This window comes from Microcaecilia unicolor, chromosome 9, assembly GCF_901765095.1.
Source record: "Microcaecilia unicolor chromosome 9, aMicUni1.1, whole genome shotgun sequence".
NCBI classification, from domain to species: domain Eukaryota; kingdom Metazoa; phylum Chordata; class Amphibia; order Gymnophiona; family Siphonopidae; genus Microcaecilia; species Microcaecilia unicolor.
The window spans coordinates 131,610,500-131,630,214 of record NC_044039.1 but is presented as its reverse complement, the minus strand read 5'-3'; the positions used below and the strand labels follow the sequence as shown (position 1 = coordinate 131,630,214).

The 19,715-nt window shown below is 46.3% G+C and overlaps 1 protein-coding gene across 1 annotated transcript in view; it reads right to left on the bottom strand.

Moving 5' to 3' along the window:
- MED6 (mediator complex subunit 6) overlaps positions 1 to 19,715 on the bottom strand; it is a 104,209-nt gene that overhangs the window by 46,012 nt on the left and 38,482 nt on the right. Inside the window, 1 exon segment of the mRNA XM_030214926.1 lies at positions 4,555 to 4,637. Coding sequence (XP_030070786.1) covers positions 4,555 to 4,637 — 83 coding nt within the window.

Genomic DNA, 19,715 nt, shown 5'->3' with positions numbered 1-19,715 from the left:
CATAAATATTTAGAATACTAGCATATACAAGCCTATGCCAGTATACCACCTAAACACAATTCTGTTAACACACAACCATCATGCAAAAGCGCCAAGGCGACATAGACATGGGCAGAACAAAGGCATAAGTTACACCCATCACTGCTGCACTTATGCCAGTTCTATGGCTGGTGTAGGCAGGGATGCCTAAATGTTAGGTGCACCAATAGTGGGTTACGCTGTATGCTACTATTCCATTACAGAATAGTTTCCAATGCCCACCATCAGGGCGCCTAAATAGAGACACCCAATTGTAAAATTGCCCACTTCATGGGTCTGGTGACAGGTATAGAAAATTTCTCATTTCTATTTCACTTTAATTGTACCTTTTCTTTTCACCCAGCCATTTCCTCCTGCTCCTTTTGGTCTTCAAGCTTACTGGAAGAAGCACTTTGTGAGGCTATGACAACATATGTGCCACTCCCCCTGCCCTCCACTTTTAATAGTTTCCCGACTAACACAGTAACAGTAAATGACGGCAGATAAACACCTCTATGGTCTATGCAGTCTGCCCAACACAAACTCATTACAAAAGGTATGGTGTGATACTTCATATGCATACCTGATCTTGATTTGTCCTTACATATCTATAGAGAAACCCAGTCATCAAAAAGTAAGCAATAGTCTGGTATTACTGGAGGAAAACGCCTCTAGAAGCACAACACCATTTCCAATGTTAAGGTGAGAGCTAGGGCTTCATCATCATCGGCAGTTAAAAACCTCCTTCTTTTCTTAATATTTTTCTTAAAATTTTTTTAAATTTCTTCAGACTGTCGTGCATTTCTCAAAAGAAATTTTACTTAGCTTAGACGCTCAGCCCGCTTTTCTCTAGACCAAGATCAGACCGTGGTCAATAGGTCCCTTTTCACAATAGCTGCTTCAGGACCAATAGCCATCTGTTAATCAATTCACTGGTTTTCAATCATACTAGAAAAATAAAAGGAGACAAACAAACTTTACTCAAACTTTTAGAGTCACCTCCTTTTTTCTCTCTTATAGATCTCCAAATACATGCTTACAATCCGTTCATTCTGCCGACGGTCGCATGAAAAGCAGCCAGAAACTAAACATGGCGGCTCTATATACTGCTTATGACGTCACACGCTGTCAGAAGCAGCCAATCCAACCACTCCCAAAGATGTTAAAGTTGCATTATTCAAAAACATATTGAAAAAATCCCTTCGGAAAAAACAATACCGACTTCAGAAAGAATAATCTTCAAAGAAAGCCTATTCAGAAAAAATGTATCCACTCAATTCTGCCATTCAAGCCACCAGGAGCCATAGAATCAAGGCGGAATATCAACTGCTGTTCTTTCCTCAGAAGCCACAACCGGGCTTCTTCTTCTCTCAGTAAAGGACTTGTGTGACAAACTGTATGGTGGTCAAACCACTAGACAATTATATGTGAGGTTGATTGAACATAAGAGTGTTATTTCTACTAAAAAAACTACGTCACCATTAGCAATACATTGCACAGATTTGCAGCATAGCTTTAGCTCACTCAAATGTGTTTTACAGCAAGCGAGTCCTTTACTGAGAGAAGAAGAAGCCCAGTTGTGGCTTCTGAGGAAAGAACAGCAGTTGATATTCCGCCTTGATTCTATGGCTCCTGGTGGCTTGAATGGCAGAATTGAGTGGATACATTTTTTCTGAGCATTTTTTCTGAATAGGCTTTCTTTGAAGATTATTCTTTCTGAAGTCGGTATTGTTTTTTCCGACGTTTTTTTTTTATGTTTACATTTCTACATACTTATAATGGCAGCTTTAGGTTTAAATATGAGAAAGAAGGGATTTTTTCAATATGTTTTTGAATAATGCAACTTTAACATCTTTGGGAGTGGTTGGATTGGCTGCTTCTGACAGCGTGTGACGTCATAAGCAGTATATAGAGCCGCCATGTTTAGTTTCTGGCTGCTTTTCATGCGACCGTCGGCGGAATGAACGGATTGTAAGCATGTATTTGGAGATCTATAAGAGAGAAAAAAAGGAGGTGACTCAAAGTTTGAGTAAAGTTTGTTTGTCTCCTTTTATTTTTCTAGTATGATTGAAGACCGGTGAATTGATTAACAGATGACTGTTGGTCTTGAAGCAGCTATTGTGAAACGGGACCTGTTGATCTCGGTCTAGAGAAAAGCGGGCTGAGCGTCTCTCTAAGCTAAGTAAAATTTCTTTTGAGAAATGCACGACAATCCGAAGAAATTAAAAAATTAAAAAATTTTTAAGAAAAATATTAAGAAAAGAAGGAGGTTTTTAACTGCCGATGATGATGAAGCCCTAGCTCTCACCTTAACATTGAAAACGGTGTTGTGCTTCTAGAGGCTATACCAGACTATTGCTTACTTTTTGATGACTGGATTTCTAAATAGATATGTATGATATTACTTTGAAACCAGCTCCCTAATATTGTCTTTAGTTTATTTCTATATATCACTTGATTTGTCCTTGTCATTTTCAGGGCATAGACCACAGAAGTCTGCCTGGTGCTGCTCCACTCCAGCCCATCCAAATCTTTTCAGCCACAATCAGAGCACAGATCATAGAAGTCTGCCTAGCACTGGCCTTGTTTGCCAACTTCTGAAGCTGAATCTGTCCAGCCATGATCAGAGCACAGATCGTAGAAGTTTGTCCAATAATGGCTTGGTTTCCCAGTTATCGGTGTTGCTACCTAATCTCTGCTAAGCTTCTTTGGATCCATTCCTTCTAAACAGGATTCCATTGTGCTTATCTTATGCATTTTTGAATTCTGTTACCATTTGTATCTCCACCGCCTCCCGTGGGAGAGTATTCCAGGTATCTACCACCCTCTCGGTGAAAAAATACGTCCTGACATTATTCTCGAGTTGGTCCTCTTTCAACCTCAATTCAAGTACTCTAGTTCTACTGCCTTCCTGTCTTGGAAAAGGTTTGTTTGTGGATTAATACCTTTCAAATACCTGAACATTTGTATCATATCACCCCTGTTTCTCCTTTCCTCCAGGGTATACATGTTCAGGTCAGCAAGTCTTTCCTCGTATGTCTTGTTATGCAAACCTCATACTATTTTCATCACTTTTCTTTCAAGTCTTTTTACATCCTTAGCAAGATACAGCCTCCAAAACTGAACACAATACTCCAAGTGGAGCCTCACCAATGTTTTGTACAAGGGCATCAACACCTCCTTTCTTCTGCTGGTTATACCCCTCTCTATGCAGCCTAATATCCCTTTGGCCACGGCCACTGCAATCTGACCCATTAGTACAGTGACAGGTTTCTGGCTGACAGGCACAAAATGATGGCTCCCTCCAGAACCAGAATATAAGCACACTCAAGCCAGGTGGTGTCATTGCTGCACAATGGACAGACTCCCTCCATCACCCCTTCTTCCTTTCCAACCGTATGCACATAAAAGAAAAAAGCAAGGGCTATTTTGACATTAATGCTTATGAAAGTCACATGTTTCAAACAGAAACTTTGTTTAAATTTTCAGTACCCCAAACCGAGTCTGTTTTAAAGGCAAATGGATTTTAGTCTAAGATTTTCACTCATTTAAACTAGAGCTGTACCGAATATTCAGCCCCCTCGTGCCCCGAATGCATTACTCATATTCAGTTGAATGTTTAAACTATACCACATCCACATTTGGGGCCCATATATTCAGTCATTACATACAAGAGGTAGAAGTCTGGTACTAAATTCCCTTTGATTCCGAGGGGGGTGGGCATAGACTACATGTTGGTTAATCTCTGGAAGATACCTCAGTGGGGATTGGAAGGGGGGGGAGGAAAGAGGGGGTGGGTATAGTATGGGGGGGGGGGGGGGAGCCAGGGGGGTAGGAAAGTGATAGTGGCATTAAAAGGATGCGATGTGTTTCTCCTGCTCTGCGGTCGATAAATTGTTGACTTTGCAGAATTACAGTACAGGGCGGGGAGGAAATACAGCTCAGTAAAGCAGTGCAGTAACAAATAAACTACACCACATCCAAAACACTGCCTATGAATTTAACATGTCAAGCAGTGGCCACAGACTGAACAAGAGGAGGAGAAAGTTCTTGAAACGTTCCATTCACATACACCATTCTCACAGCAGTCATACTGCTTGATGATGGTGCAAAATGAATGAGGAAGAAGGGAAAGTTAGACTTGGGGAAAATCTAGAAAAAAGTATCCACCACCACTATCTGTTGCCATATCTGAATACATTCAATGGCACAGATTACAGGCAAGTGTTCTGTTGAAGCCCTAGTGATTAGCTAACCACAAGATAATTTCTTCAACATGTGGATCAAGTGAATTGCTGGATATATCACCAGGTCCAGTTCATCATGCAAATCTGCAGTTGACATTCATTTCCCTCACAGGTGACTGCCATCATAACTAAGCACCAAATTACATCTGGCAGCACTAATGGTATCAAAACTTAGATCATCATACTGGGTAATTTGATTTATGGTCTAACTATAGTTAGTAAGGATAATGAGCTGGAACTAATTGGGTCTGTGTATGCAAAATTAAAAATAAATAAATAAAATGCTTACCGCTCTGGAGTTTATAACAGATCCCAAGTCAGGTGCCTGGTAAATGACTCCAGCAATGATATAATAATCGGCTAAAGGAACAACTGAAACATAAAAAGCAAACATGAACAGAAAGGTGGATAAATGAATAAAAATTTGTTAGCTCAGTACATTTATTTAGTTGTTTCACGGAAAGCCTGTTTGCCTCAAGGATAAAGTCCCAACAACAGGTACAACCAGCATTACTATCTATAGAAACAGCTTAGGAATAAGCATTAAAGGGCCCTTTTACAAAGGTGCGCCAAAAAATGGCATGTGGCAGCATGCGCGTGTGTTTTTGATTAGCTTTCAAAGGTAGCCTGCCTTCTTCAGATCAAAAATCAATGCAAGTGAAGTGGTGTGATCAGAGATCACACCACTCTATTCATATTGCATGTAATACCCTTAATGCTCGTAGTGGACGTGCTTGCAAAGCAGCCGGGGATCGTCTCATACGTGCTAGATTGGATGGGTACATTCTGGTTATGTGGTCTCAAAACAATTTTCTCTGCACCTTCATGATACAATCAGATGCCAGATCTTGTGGCTTCCAAGGACATCTGCTCTTAGGAATGCAGGGCAATTGCAGAAAAGCAGCTTAAAGAAATGTCAAATAACAGCTTAAAAGTAAAACCATTTATGAGGGAAATCACTAAACTGTGGTAAAATAAGACACTAATGACGCCTGCAGTACAGGAGAAATGCAGCATGGTGTAAACTTCACAAGCTGTGTTATTCTAAGAAAAAGAAAGCCTGTACACGGAATCTTAGCGGAGATTGGTTGTCGACGCCAGTAATTGGGAAGCAAAACCGGTGCTGGGCAGACTTCGACAGTCTACGCCCAGATCGTGACTGAATAGCTATGGATGGGTTTGAGTGTAAATTTTAAGGGGCTTTGACATTAGCATCAGAACTTTTAGTACAAGAAGAGTACTGGGCATTGGGCACACCTTCTACAGTCCGTGCCCTGAGAATGGCAAGGACAAATCAAACTTGGGTATACAAATAAAGTACCACATACCATGTAAAATGAGTTTATCTTGTTGGGCAGACTGGATGGACCGTAAAGGTCTTTATCTGCCGTTGTTTACTATGTTACTATCAGGCTGCTAACTTATAGCCCAATGCTTCAAGAGAACTGCTCTTAAAGGAGCTAGTTTGGTAAAACAATATGAATGGTTAAGTGTTCCTCCCCCCTCCAAAGACATAACATTTCATCAAAGTAAGACCCAGCTCCCTCCCAGGCCTTCTTTAACAAGTCACTGGTGATCCAGGGATAGAAGTGCATGCGAGGTCCCCCAAGCAATCCTGCCCCAGCCAGTGATGGGTTCAAAATGGCACCTGCAACCCTCTACTGGCAGAATGGCAACAACTGCTAGGGGATTGAGCTGCCATATATTTTTGCCCTTATATGCAACCTGACCTCTTAGAGGTAGTACCATGAGACAACCAACTAAGGATCAACTCGTGTCCTTTTAAGCCCACTGCCAGCAGAGGCAGAAGCGACTGGAGACCCCCCTGCGTAGCCATCCCCAGATCACCAATGAGTAGTTAAGATAGGGGTATTCCTATTATTTAACCAAGCCAGTTCCTTTAAGAGAGGTTCCTTCGGAACACTGAGCCACAGGTTAGCAACCCAGGGAGGAAAAATGACGCAGATATTGAATTTCACTGTAAGCTGTGTTACTCAGGCGTTTTGCATGCATATAAATCTCATTGTTATAGATCCTGCAGTAATTGAAACTAGTGTAAATGATTATGGTAATGTAATGCACATTACAGTTCTATGAAGGAAACATCATACATTATTGCTTTAACATATGTTAGTAACTACCCCTATTAAAACTGTGCAAGTTGTTGCCATTTGTAATTTTAAAATATTCTAAAGTGCACAAACGTTGGGGCTTTAATACATTGCCTTTTCTTGTGCTGTGTTTTCATTGGCATATTTCATGAAGAGGGTGTCAGGGAGGCGTTTGGGTATATCAGTAATTTTTTCACCTCTTTTAAAACTAAGAATTTTTAAAAGACAAATCTGTTACAAAAGCAAACTTAGCAAAGCAAGCAAATCAACTGACCTGTTAGTCAGCCCTGAGTACAACAACAACAACAAAAAAGGAAAAATTCAGTCTCTCATCTAAACTGATTTTCAGTGTTCTGTTGCCCTTAACAGACGGTAATTTTTCACTTCACAGATTTTTCTGTACCAAAACAATTGGATACTTATGAACATGTCCTCATGACAGCAGTTTTATTTAAAAGCAGAAGAACCCTGGACAAGTTCCACTGAGCATCTCCATGTACAAATAAGAAAATCCATGCACAAAGCAGCTTGCCATTATTACACTAGTCACATTGCCTTTGTCTGCTGTTAAGTACAAAATGTACAAATGAACAACAGTTCATTGCTAAGAAATTTGCTAGTAACTTAGTTTCTTATTATTGCTGCAATAATGACATAGCAACCAATAATCTACTTAGCAGACTGATTTTCACTGCAGAATGACTGCCTAACATCTATCCTGTAAAGATATGTTGAGTGCTACAAACCCATCAGAATACATTGTGCGCCTCAATGTAGCATTACAGGAAAGATGAGACTCGCTTTTCCACTGCAGCATGTCTGACCCGATTCACTGCCCCAATAGCCAATCTGTCTGACCCGATTCACTGCCCCAATAGCCAATCTGGACACATAACCAGATGAATCCAAAGCCTAAGGACTAGATCACACATATTTGATGCTTCCTATGAAGCCAGAGCAGGCAACATGGAATTCAGCAGTAAATGGCCATGGTACAGATTCCCTGCCGAAGTGAGTGATCTTGAATGATCACCATCAGAAATCTTTGCAGATTTAGAAGGTAGTGAAACAAGTCACTCTTACACAGGAATATGCATAAACAGAATCGGACAATAACAAATGTCAAGTTCCATTCAGTCTGCCCATCAACTCTGTGGACTTCACAGTTGCTTCTCACCATGAAGGATCTTCGGTGCCTATCCCAATGCTTTCTTCAATTCCAACGCTGTCTGCCTCCACAGCACCTCTTCTGTTCCACACCATCTACCATCCTGTCTGTTAAGAAGTATTTCCTTCTCTTGAATCATAGCACGGCCTCTTGCTCTAGATCCCCCAGATTCTAAATATGGCGCCCAGAATTGTGCACCCGCCAAAGATACGCAGCAAACTGAGTAATGAAACAATTAACACCAATAATTGGGTGCTAACAACCAATTATTGAAGTTAATTGGCACTCATTAAAATTTGGGCCCGCATATGGCTGCGCGCTATTCTATCAGGCATGGCATTTAACTCTACTAGCGCGTTAACTGAAAAGGTGGCATGGCCATGGGAGTTCCAAAAGGTTGCTTGCGGAATTGTAGAACACAGCCTCAGCATGCCTAATTTGGGCGCCTAAAGTGTGGAAATCGGCACCAAGTTCAATTCTGTTAAAGAACAGGCGAGCTTACCAACAATTTATTTCAGAGCCGAATTTTGAGCATGATTTACTGAATCTAGCCATATATATTTGAATTTCTACGTCCACCTCTTATAATCACTCTTCTCCTTTCAGACATATACATAGAGGGGGTAATTCTATAAGGAGCCACATAGATTTAGGCAAGGGGACATGTGCAAATGCTAGCATTCTGATGTGAATGTACACGTGCATAAATGGCAACCTGGCTACCCACTGTTGGGTTCCCATGTGTCAATTGCACTCTTCCGTGGAGGAGCGGGCTGATTAGTGCAACGGGCTTTGATCCTGGCAACCTGGGTTCAATTCCCACTGCAGCTCCTTGTGATCTTTCTTGAGCAAGTCACATAACTCTCCATTGCCCCAGGTACAAAAACTTAGACTGTGAGCCCACTAGGGACAGAGAAAGTACCTGCGCATGTACTGCATACCTCTAGTAGCACTATAGAAATGATTAGTACATAAGTATTGCCATACTGGAAAAGACCAAAGGTCCATTGAGCCCAGCATCCTGTTTCCAACAGTGGCCAATCCAGGTCACACATACCCGGCAAGATCCAAAATATGTACAAAACATTTTATACTGCTTATCCCAGAAATAGTGGATTTTCCCCAAGTCCATTTAATAACGGTCTATGGACTTTTCCTTTAGGAAGTCGTCCAAACCTTTTTAAAACTCCACTAAGCTAACCGCCTTTACCACATTCTCTGGCAACTAATTCCAGAGTTTAATTACACATTGAGTGAAGAAAAATTTTCTCTGATTCGTTTTAAATTTACTACATTGTAGCTTCATCGCATGCCCCCTAGTCCTAGTATTTTTGGAAAGCGTGAACAGACGCTTCACATCTACCCGTTCAACTGCACTCATTATTTTATCTCCCCTCAGCCGCCTTTTCTCCAAGCTGAAGAGCCCTAGCCGCTTTAGCCTTTCCTCATAGGGAAGTCATCCCATCCCCTTTATCATCTTCATTGTCTTTCTCTGCACCTTTTCTAATTCCACTATATCTTTTTTGAGATGCGGTGACCAGAACTGAACACAATATTCAAGGTGCGGTCACACCATGGAGCGATGCAAAGGTATTATAACATCCTCATTTTTGTTTTCCATTCCTTTCCTAATAATACCTAACACTCTATTTGCTTTCTTAGCCGCAGCAGCACACTGAGCAGAAGGTTTCAACGTATCATCAACGACGACACCTAGATCCCTTTCTTGGTCCGTGACTCCTAACGTGGAACCTTGCATGACGTAGCTATAATTCGGGTTCCTCTTTCCCACATGCATCACTTTACACTTGCTCACATTAAATGTCATCTGCTATTTAGACACCCAGTCTCCCAGTCTCGTAAGGTCCTCTTGTAATTTTTCACAATCCTCCCGCGATTTAACAACTTTTAATAACTTTGTGTCATCAGCAAATTTAATTACCTCACTAGTTACTCCCATCTCTATGTCATTTATAAATATGTTAAAAAGCAGTGGTCCCAGAACAGACCCCTGGGGAACCCCACTAACTACCCTTCTCCATGTAACTTATGTGCATAATTTATAGTAATCTATATTACCCCCATCTAAGTATAAGCATTTCTCCGAGGACAAGCAGGCTGCTTTGTCTCACGACCGGGTTGACGTCCGCGGCAGCCCCCACCAACCGGAAGAAGCTTCGCGGGACGGTCGGCACGCAGGGCACGCCCACCGCGCATGCGCGGCCGTCTTCCCGCCCGTGCGCGACCGCTCCCGCCAGTTACTTTTTTTCCGCGACTGGAGAGAGTTGTGCAATTGCCTCTCTCTCCGTTCAGCCGCCGGATTTTTCGACCGCGTTTACGCGGATCGTTGCTTTGGATCCCCGTTCGGTTCCTCTTTCTTTTCTTTCATTTGTATTGTTAAAAAAAAAAAAAAAAAAAAAAAGATTTTCGCGCGTGTGGAGCACGCGCTCCCCTTTTCCCTCGCTTCCAGCGGGGACGCCTCGTTGCGGCCTAGTGGCCGCTCGGTCGGCTAATTTTTTCGTGGTGTGATTTTAGCCACCATTGCCGACTTTGACTTCGCCGACGCGATTTTTCCGTCGATGTCCTCGAAGGTCCCGAGTGGATTTAAAAAGTGTGGTCGCTGCGGCCGGCCGATCTCGCAGACCGACACCCACGCTTGGTGCCTCCAGTGCCTCGGGCCGGAGCACAATCTCAAGTCGTGCGCGCTGTGTCTCGGTCTCCGGAAACGGACTCAGGTTGCGAGGCAAGTTCTGCGGGACCGTCCTTTTGGAACTTGCGCCGGCCCCTCGACGTCGACCTCGACGGCATCGGTATCGAAGGCCGGGTCTTCGGTACCGGTATCGATGCCCGAGACATCGGCACCGATGGCAGCGACCCCAGGAGAACAGGTCCCGTCGGCCCGCCGGTCCGCCAGTGAGAGTGGGGTTGAGAGGCCGCGTGGGCAGTCGGCCCCGGCCACTCCCTCAGCTCGTGAGCCACGGGACCGAACCCTGTCGGACCCGGTACCTCGAGACCGAGGGGGATCGACCTCCTCCTCCTCCATGCCCTCCGGCGCCGGTGACGTGCACCGGAAAAAAGATAAGAAGCGCCGTCACCGGGAGCCCTCGGTGCACCCTGAAGAGGAGTCGACGCCGAAGCGTCATCGCAGAGAGGAGAGATCTCCGTCGGTGGTGGAGGTACCGACGCGTCGGGGTTCCGGCACCTCGGTGCCGTCTCCTGGCCCCCAGCAGCTTCTGGCACCGACACCCTTACCGGCCCCACCGCCTTTCCCGGCAGCGGGCCTGGACGAGTGCCTCAGAGCCATCCTTCCGGGGATCCTGGAAGGGCTGATGCGCCAGGCTGTGCCGGCGTCGGGGGTGCTTGCGCCCCCGGCGCCGAAGACTGTGGCGCCGGCGAGCTCTAGCCCGGCGCCGGGGCTGTCGACACCGCCGCCGCTTGCGGTGCCGGTCTCGACCGCCACGCAGGTGGAGTCCCCGTCGACGTCGATGGAGGGAGCTCCGTCCCCGCCGGCGCGGGAGTCCACCGCTCGACGACACCGAGACCTCGGTGCCTCGACGTCGAGCCGGGCCCGGTACCGGACTCAGCTACATGAGCTAATGTCCGATACCGAGGATGAGGACTCGTGGGGGGAAGAGGAGGACCCGAGATATTTCTCCTCAGAGGAGTCTACGGGCCTTCCCTCGGACCCCACGCCGTCACCGGAGAGGAAGCTCTCACCTCCTGAGAGTCTCTCCTTTGCCTCCTTTGTGCGGGATATGTGTATAAGCATTCCCTTTCCCGTGGTCTCTGTGGAAGAGCCGAGGGCCGAGATGCTCGAGGTCCTCGACTATCCATCACCACCTAGAGAGTCCTCCACGGTACCGCTGCACAATGTCCTGAAGGAGACGCTGCTTCGGAACTGGGTGCGACCACTAACTAACCCCACCATTCCCAAGAAAGCAGAGTCCCAGTACAGGATCCACTCTGACCCAGAGCTCATGCGGCCCCAGTTGCCCCATGACTCAGCGGTCGTGGATTCTGCTCTCAAGAGGGCACGGAGTTCGAGGGATACCGCCTCGGCGCCCCCGGGGCGGGAGTCTCGCACTCTGGACTCATTTGGGAGGAAGGCCTACCAATCCTCCATGCTCGTGACCCGCATCCAATCTTACCTGCTCTATATGAGCATCCACATGCGGACCAATGTGCAACAGCTGGCGGACCTGGTCGATAAGCTCCCGCCGGAGCAGTCCAGGCCATATCAGGAGGTGGTCAGGCAGCTGAAGGCGTGCAGAAAGTTCCTGTCCAGGGGGATTTTTGACACCTGTGACGTGGCATCTCGTGCTGCGGCCCAAGGTATAGTGATGCGCAGGCTCTCATGGCTGCGTGCCTCGGACCTGGACAACCGCACCCAGCAGAGACTGGCTGACGTCCCTTGCCGGGGGGATAATATTTTTGGCGAGAAGGTCGAGCAGATGGTTGACCAACTGCATCAGCGGGAAACCGCTCTCGACAAGCTCTCCCACCGGGCGCCTTCAGCACCCGCCCCCGCGGGCGGGCGTTTTTCCCGGGCTCGGCAGGCTGCACCCTATTCTTTTGCGAAGCGTAGGTACAACCAGCCGGCCCGAAGGCCTCGTCAGGCACAGGGACAGCCCCAGCGCGCTCGTTCCCGTCAACAGCGTGCGCCTAAGCAGCCCCCTGCGCCTCCACAGCAAAAGCCGGGGACGGGCTTTTGACTGGATCCACGGGAACATAGCCGCCCTATAAGTGTCCGTACCGGACGACCTGCCGGTCGGAGGGAGGTTAAAATTCTTTCACCAAAGGTGGCCTCTCATAACCTCCGACCAGTGGGTTCTCCAAATAGTGCGGTGCGGATACGCCCTGAATTTGACCTCCCTGCCTCCAAATTGTCCTCCGGGAGCTCAGTCTTTCAGCTCCCATCACAAGCAGGTACTTGCAGAGGAACTCTCCGCCCTTCTCAGCGCCAATGCGGTCGAGCCCGTACCACCCGGGCAGGAAGGGCAGGGATTCTATTCCAGGTACTTCCTTGTGGAAAAGAAAACAGGGGGGATGCGTCCCATCCTAGACCTGAGAGGCCTGAACAAATTCCTGGTCAAAGAAAAGTTCAGGATGCTTTCCTTGGGCACCCTTCTGCCAATGATTCAGAAAAACGATTGGCTATGTTCCCTGGATTTAAAGGACGCATACACTCACATCCCGATACTGCCAGCTCACAGACAGTATCTCAGATTCCGCCTGGGCGCACGGCACTTTCAGTATTGTGTGCTGCCCTTTGGGCTCGCCTCTGCCCCACGAGTGTTTACAAAGTGCCTCGTGGTGGTAGCGGCCTACCTACGCAAGCTGGGAGTGCACGTGTTCCCATATCTCGACGATTGGCTGGTCAAGAACACCTCGGAGGCAGGAGCCCTCCGGTCCATGCGGTGCACTATTCAACTTCTGGAGCTGCTGGGGTTTGTGATAAATTACCCAAAGTCCCATCTCCAGCCAACTCAGTCTCTGGAATTCATAGGAGCGCTGCTGAATTCCCAGACGGTTCAGGCCTACCTTCCCGAAGCGAGGGCCACCAATCTCTTGGCCCTGGCTTCGCAGACCAGAGCGTCTCAGCAGATCACAGCTCGGCAGATGTTGAGACTTCTGGGTCATATGGCCTCCACAGTTCATGTGACTCCCATGGCTCGTCTTCACATGAGATCTGCTCAATGGACCCTAGCTTCCCAGTGGTTCCAAGCCACCGGGAATCTAGAGGATGTCATCCGCCTCTCCACCAGTTGCCGCACTTCACTGCTCTGGTGGACCATACGGACCAATTTGACCCTGGGACGTCCATTCCAAATTCCGCAGCCCACGAAAGTGCTGACGACGGATGCATCCCGCCTGGGGTGGGGAGCCCATGTCGATGGGCTTCACACCCAGGGTCTGTGGTCCCTCCAGGAAAAGGATCTGCAGATCAACCTCCTGGAGCTCCGAGCGATCTGGAACGCACTGAAGGCTTTCAGAGATCGGCTGTCCTGCCAAATTATCCAAATTCGGACAGACAATCAGGTTGCAATGTATTACGTCAACAAGCAGGGGGGCACCGGATCTCGCCCCCTGTGTCAGGAAGCCGTCGGTATGTGGCGTTGGGCGTGTCGGTTCGGCATGCTTCTCCAAGCCACGTACCTGGCAGGCGTAAACAACAGTCTGGCCGACAGACTGAGCAGAGTCATGCAACCGCACGAGTGGTCGCTCCATTCCAGAGTGGTACGCAAGATCTTCCGAGAGTGGGGCACCCCCTCGGTGGATCTTTTCGCCTCTCAGACCAACCACAAGCTGCCTCTGTTCTGTTCCAGGCTTCAGACACACGGCAGGCTAGCGTCAGATGCCTTTCTCCTTCATTGGGGGACCGGCCTCCTGTATGCTTATCCTCCCATACCTTTGGTGGGGAAGACCTTACTGAAGCTCAAGCAAGACCGCGGCACCATGATTCTGATAGCGCCCTTTTGGCCCCGTCAGATCTGGTTCCCTCTTCTTCTGGAGTTGTCCTCCGAAGAACCGTGGAGATTGGAGTGTTTTCCGACTCTCATTTCGCAGAACGACGGAGCGTTGCTGCACCCCAACCTTCAATCCCTGGCTCTCACGGCCTGGATGTTGAGGGCGTAGACTTCGCTGCGTTGGGTCTGTCTGAGGGTGTCTCCCGGGTCTTGCTTGCCTCTAGGAAGGATTCCACTAAAAAGAGTTACTTTTTCAAGTGGAGGAGGTTTGTCGTTTGGTGTGAGAGCAAGGCCCTAGAACCTCGTTCTTGCCCTGCACAGAACCTGCTTGAATACCTTCTGCACTTATCAGAGTCTGGCCTCAAGACCAACTCAGTAAGGAATCACCTTAGTGCGATTAGTGCTTACCATTATCGTGTGGAAGGTAAAGCCATCTCTGGAGAGCCTTTAGTCGTTCGATTCATGAGAGGTTTGCTTTTGTCAAAGCCCCCTATCAAGCCTCCTACTGTGTCATGGGATCTCAACGTCGTCCTCACCCAGCTGATGAAACCTCCTTTTGAGCCACTGAATACCTGCCATCTGAAGTACTTGACCTGGAAGGTCATTTTCTTGGTGGCAGTTACTTCAGCTCGTAGGGTCAGTGAGCTTCAAGCCCTGGTAGCTCATGCTCCATATACCAAATTTCATCACAACAGAGTAGTGCTCCGCACCCACCCAAAGTTCCTGCCGAAGGTGGTGTCGGAGTTCCATCTTAACCAGTCAATTGTCTTGCCAACATTCTTCCCCAGGCCGCATACCCGCCCTGCTGAACGTCAGTTGCACACATTGGACTGCAAGAGAGCATTGGCCTTCTACTTGGAGCGGACACAGCCCAACAGACAGTCCGCCCAATTGTTTATTTCTTTCGACCCTAACAGGCTAGGGGTCGCTGTCGGGAAACGCACCATCTCCAATTGGCTAGCAGACTGCATTTCCTTCACTTACGCCCAGGCTGGGCTGACTCTTGAGGGTCATGTCACGGCTCATAGTGTCAGAGCCATGGCAGCGTCGGTGGCCCACTTGAAGTCAGCCACTATTGAAGAGATCTGCAAGGCTGCGACGTGGTCATCTGTCCACACATTCACATCTCATTACTGCCTCCAGCAGGATACCCGACGCGACAGTCGGTTTGGGCAGTCGGTGCTGCAGAATCTGTTTGGGGTGTAAATCCAACTCCACCCTCCAGGACCCGAATTTATTCTGGTCAGGCTGCACTCTCAGTTAGTTGTTCTTCGTAGGTCAATTTCTATTGTTCCCTCGCCGTTGCGAGGTTCAATTGACCTGGGTTCTTGTTTTGAGTGAGCCTGAGAGCTAGGGATACCCCAGTCGTGAGAACAAGCAGCCTGCTTGTCCTCGGAGAAAGGGTATGATACATACCTGTAGCAGTTGTTCTCCGAGGACAGCAGGCTGATTGTTCTCACCTACCCTCCCTCCTCCCCTTTGGAGTTGCGTTTTCATCTTTTTGCTAGTCATTCAACTGGCGGGAGCGGTCGCGCACGGGCGGGAAGACGGCCGCGCATGCGCGGTGGGCGTGCCCTGCGTGCCGACCGTCCCGCGAAGCTTCTTCCGGTTGGTGGGGGCTGCCGCGGACGTCAACCCGGTCGTGAGAACAATCAGCCTGCTGTCCTCGGAGAACAACTGCTACAGGTATGTATCATACCCTTTACATGAGTTCTATAGCTGGCATATGTGCTTGCAACTAAATACATACACACATATGTACCCAGTAAATGCCTATTTCCCCTTTATAGAACAGATTCCAATAGGACCTTCCTGGTGCCTAAATATAGGAGCACATTTATAAAACTGCCCTCCATAAGCACTTAGTTTCCATTGTCTCACTTTAAAATCATCAGATATGATCATTTTCTGATCTGTTGTAAGTTAGTACAAGAATTCTTCGAGGAAGTTTGAATTTCTTCACCAGTTGGAGCCTCTGTCATTTTAAATCATACCAATCACTTGCATTACAACTCCAGTTATCCTGGTTGTAAACAAGTGAACTGATCTCGAGATAAACTGATTGTTGTGCAAATGTTTTCTCAGAGATCAATATTACTGTATTTCTTTACACTTTATTGACCACTACTACCAGGAGCACATACCTTAGATAATAATATACCAAAACCTAACATGCATTATTACTACTACTGCTACTTACACAATAAATCTCCAGAATAAATCCACAAGTTGAAAAGTACACTCTTATAAATGTGATACAATGGCACATTTAACCTCTTTCACTCAAAAACTCAAGCATCTCTGTTGATGTGGGAATGTGTACGTGTCTGATAGGGGTACAGAACATACAGGATGTCAGGTGTATTTGGAGGATAGTGGGTTCTGGAAGGGTTTTTTTTAATAGTCTTCTTACTCCTCTTCCCCTTCCCATGTTTTTTTTTTTTTACCACATTTGTACCCCACGCTTTCCCACTCATGGCAGGCTCAATGCGGCTTACATGGGGCAATGGAGGGTTAAGTGATTTGCCCAGAGTCACAAGGAGCTGCCTGTGCCTGAAGTGGGAATTGAACTCAGTTCCTCAGTTCCCCAGGACCAAAGTCCACCACCCTAACCACTCCACTCCTCCCTCATCCTTCCTACCATCCACTCACCCCCTTCTCTCTACATTCATTCCCTCATTTTCCCCTCCTCTCAGCTTTCCACTCCCCCCCACCATCCACTCACTGCCCCATGGCCCCTCCTCCTCCTAATGCAAACTTGCTCTTACCTTTTAAAATCCAACTTCATCATGGCTGCAACAGTTGCTATGCTATTTGCGGCTACTGCTTAGGATCCCAATGGCACATTCACCTTTTCTTTGCCCTTGTGCTGCCTAGGCCATTCTTCGATAACATCACCCCCCTCCTGCTTTGTGAACATTGGCTGCATTCTGAACATTGGCTATTAATGCATCACTGGATCTCTTTCAAAATTCTCTCCCTAGTACATAACATCCATTGCTCTGGACTCCCTCTATACCTCATTCATCTTCTGACTACTCATCTTCTGATATCCTACTCCTCAGCATGCAATCTACAATCCTCACAATTTAATCAATTAGTAATTCCATCTTTGATACATTTGTTTTGAATCTACCAGAAGTTCAATTTTCAGCATAAGTGGTCCTTCGCTCTGGAACGCCCTCCCTTCCCCTCTTCATCTAGAAAACATTTTGAAAATTTTAAGGCTGGGCTGAAGACCTTGCCATTTCAAGATGCTTTTCCTTGAAAGTCAGCTCACATGTCTTACTGTGGTACCTTCTAGAGATGGGGCATCCAACTTAGGTCTGTGACTTTTTCCCTCCTCGTTCTGTCACTGATGTAATTCCTTTCACCTTTGACATTCACCAATTTGTATATTATTGTAAACCCTCAGAGCTATTTTAAAGGGCAGTATAACAAATTATAATAAGCTTCCTATACCACAAGGCTTTGCGGCCCCCACAGCACATTCAGCTTCTCTTCACTGCTACTCTTCTGCTCTGCCTCCTATTTTTCTGCGACTACACGTTTGCAAGCACACCTGTGCATATAGACAGACAGAGGGACAAATAAACACTCCTTTAGAGGCTCTCTCTCGCTTCAGTGAAACCAGGGCTGTGGAATAAGTACGCCAAACCTTCAATTCCAGCTCCTCTATTTTTCTACTGTCTGACCTCGATTCTTATGTAAAGTAAATCTAAAAGAAATTTAAATTTCAGAAACATAGGCTATTTCTTTATGCAAAAAATATATTTATTTGAAGTTTGAACAAAGAACCTGAACCAAAAAAATGCTGTAAAATGAAAATATGCAAACACTTATGCACTTCATATTTTTAATAAATCTTTGAAGAATTTGTCTTCAGAAAAAGAATAGCCCCAGTTAGATCCTGCTTCATGGATGTTCTCAATCTGATCGAATTGTTCGCAGAGAACCACCTCTCAATGGTTTTGCGCCAACTTGCATCACTGGCAAAGCAGTAATCACCAGGGCAACATCTCTAACAATTTCAGGATATAATATTTACCAGAATTTTAGATCCAGGATAAAAAAAATATATAAGTAACTGTAAGATGATACATTTACCCTATATTATGTTAGTTTTTATTTTGAAACTGGAGTCAGAATCGGTACTTTTTACTGACTCCACCCTAACATAATAGCCATACTGGGTCAGACCAATGGTCCATCCAGTCCTAGCATCCTGCTTCCAATAGTGGCCAATCCAGGACACAAGTACTTGGCAGAAACCCAAATAGTAGCAATATTCCATGCTACCAATCCCAGGACAAGCAGTGGCTTCCCCCATGTCTGTCTCAATAAGACTATGGACATTTCCTCCAGGAACGTGTCCAAACCTTTTTTTAAACCCAGATATGCTAACCGTTGTTACCACATCCTCCATGAACGAGTTCCAGAGCTTAACTATTCGTTGAGTGAAAATATATTTCCTCCTATTTGTTTTAAAAGTATTTCCATGTAATTTAATTGAGAGTCCCCTGATCTTTGTACACTGCTCTCAGAAATATGGGGCCTAAATTGCCCCCATAATGCTTCAACTGAGAAATCATCTACATATGACCAACACATAATTGTACTACTACTAGCATTTCTATAGCGCTGCCAGTGCCAACACCTACAGCTTCAAGTCTGTTCATTATAGATCCAGATATCCAGGCTCTGTATAACTATAGCCCAAAACCTGAACACATCTAAACTTCCCCCAAACTGAACCCCAAAAAATGCAAATAATCACAGATTATTGGATTATTCCAGAGGGACCATGATCACATGCATTTTCTTTGCCATGGAAATGAACTAAAAAAAATCCAGGCCTTATATTATCAAATTGGCCAGTTCCAATGGAATCACCAGACTGGGAGCCAAGTCAAGGCTGGGAAGCAGCTCACCAGCATGCATGCTTGCAACCCTTTCCTTCTGTTCACCAATTTATTCCCACTCTTCTTGCACTGATCAAGCCAACAAGAGCAAGAAGTGAGCATCAGCACTTTGGGTCACATTACCCTCCTCTTCTGTTTTCCTCCAAAGCCTAACTGAACTTCATGGGATACTGTATGCCTATTGAGGCACAAGTGGTAAAGCAGGAACATAGGCCACATGGCACTGTCACTCACCTTTGCCTCCTGCCAGCCCAATCAATGTGGGCAGGGGGATGAGGGTTGGAATGGGGAGTGTGGAAAAACAAAAGAAGGACTCAAAGCAATCAGTGGGGAACTGTGTAAAAGATGAACTAGGAATGTGAAGGGGTGAGAAACAGGGGCTGGGTATGTATATTCAGGATGGAATGTGGAAGTGAGAAAGAGAGAGAGAGAGAGAAGAAAAAAAAAGAACTAGGAGTGCAAAGGATATTGAGACTGGAGCTAGAATGAGACACTGTTTTCTCTCCCATTTTGATTCCCCCAAGATCCCAGAGAAGAGATTCTCCATCCCTGACCTTCTCTCACTTACAATCCTTTCTCTTCCCCTCCCCTACATTATCCTTCTTTCCATCTTGGGTTTTCTTGCCTCCTCTTCTCCTCATCCCCAAGATCTTTTTCCTTTTTTTTTTTTTTTTTTTGATACCCACCACTTCTTCCAAAAAAAGCAAAATAAATAAGAAATACACAAAAGAAAATTTGGAAAAACATTTTAATTATGCAAATGTGCCAGAGAAATGTCTAAT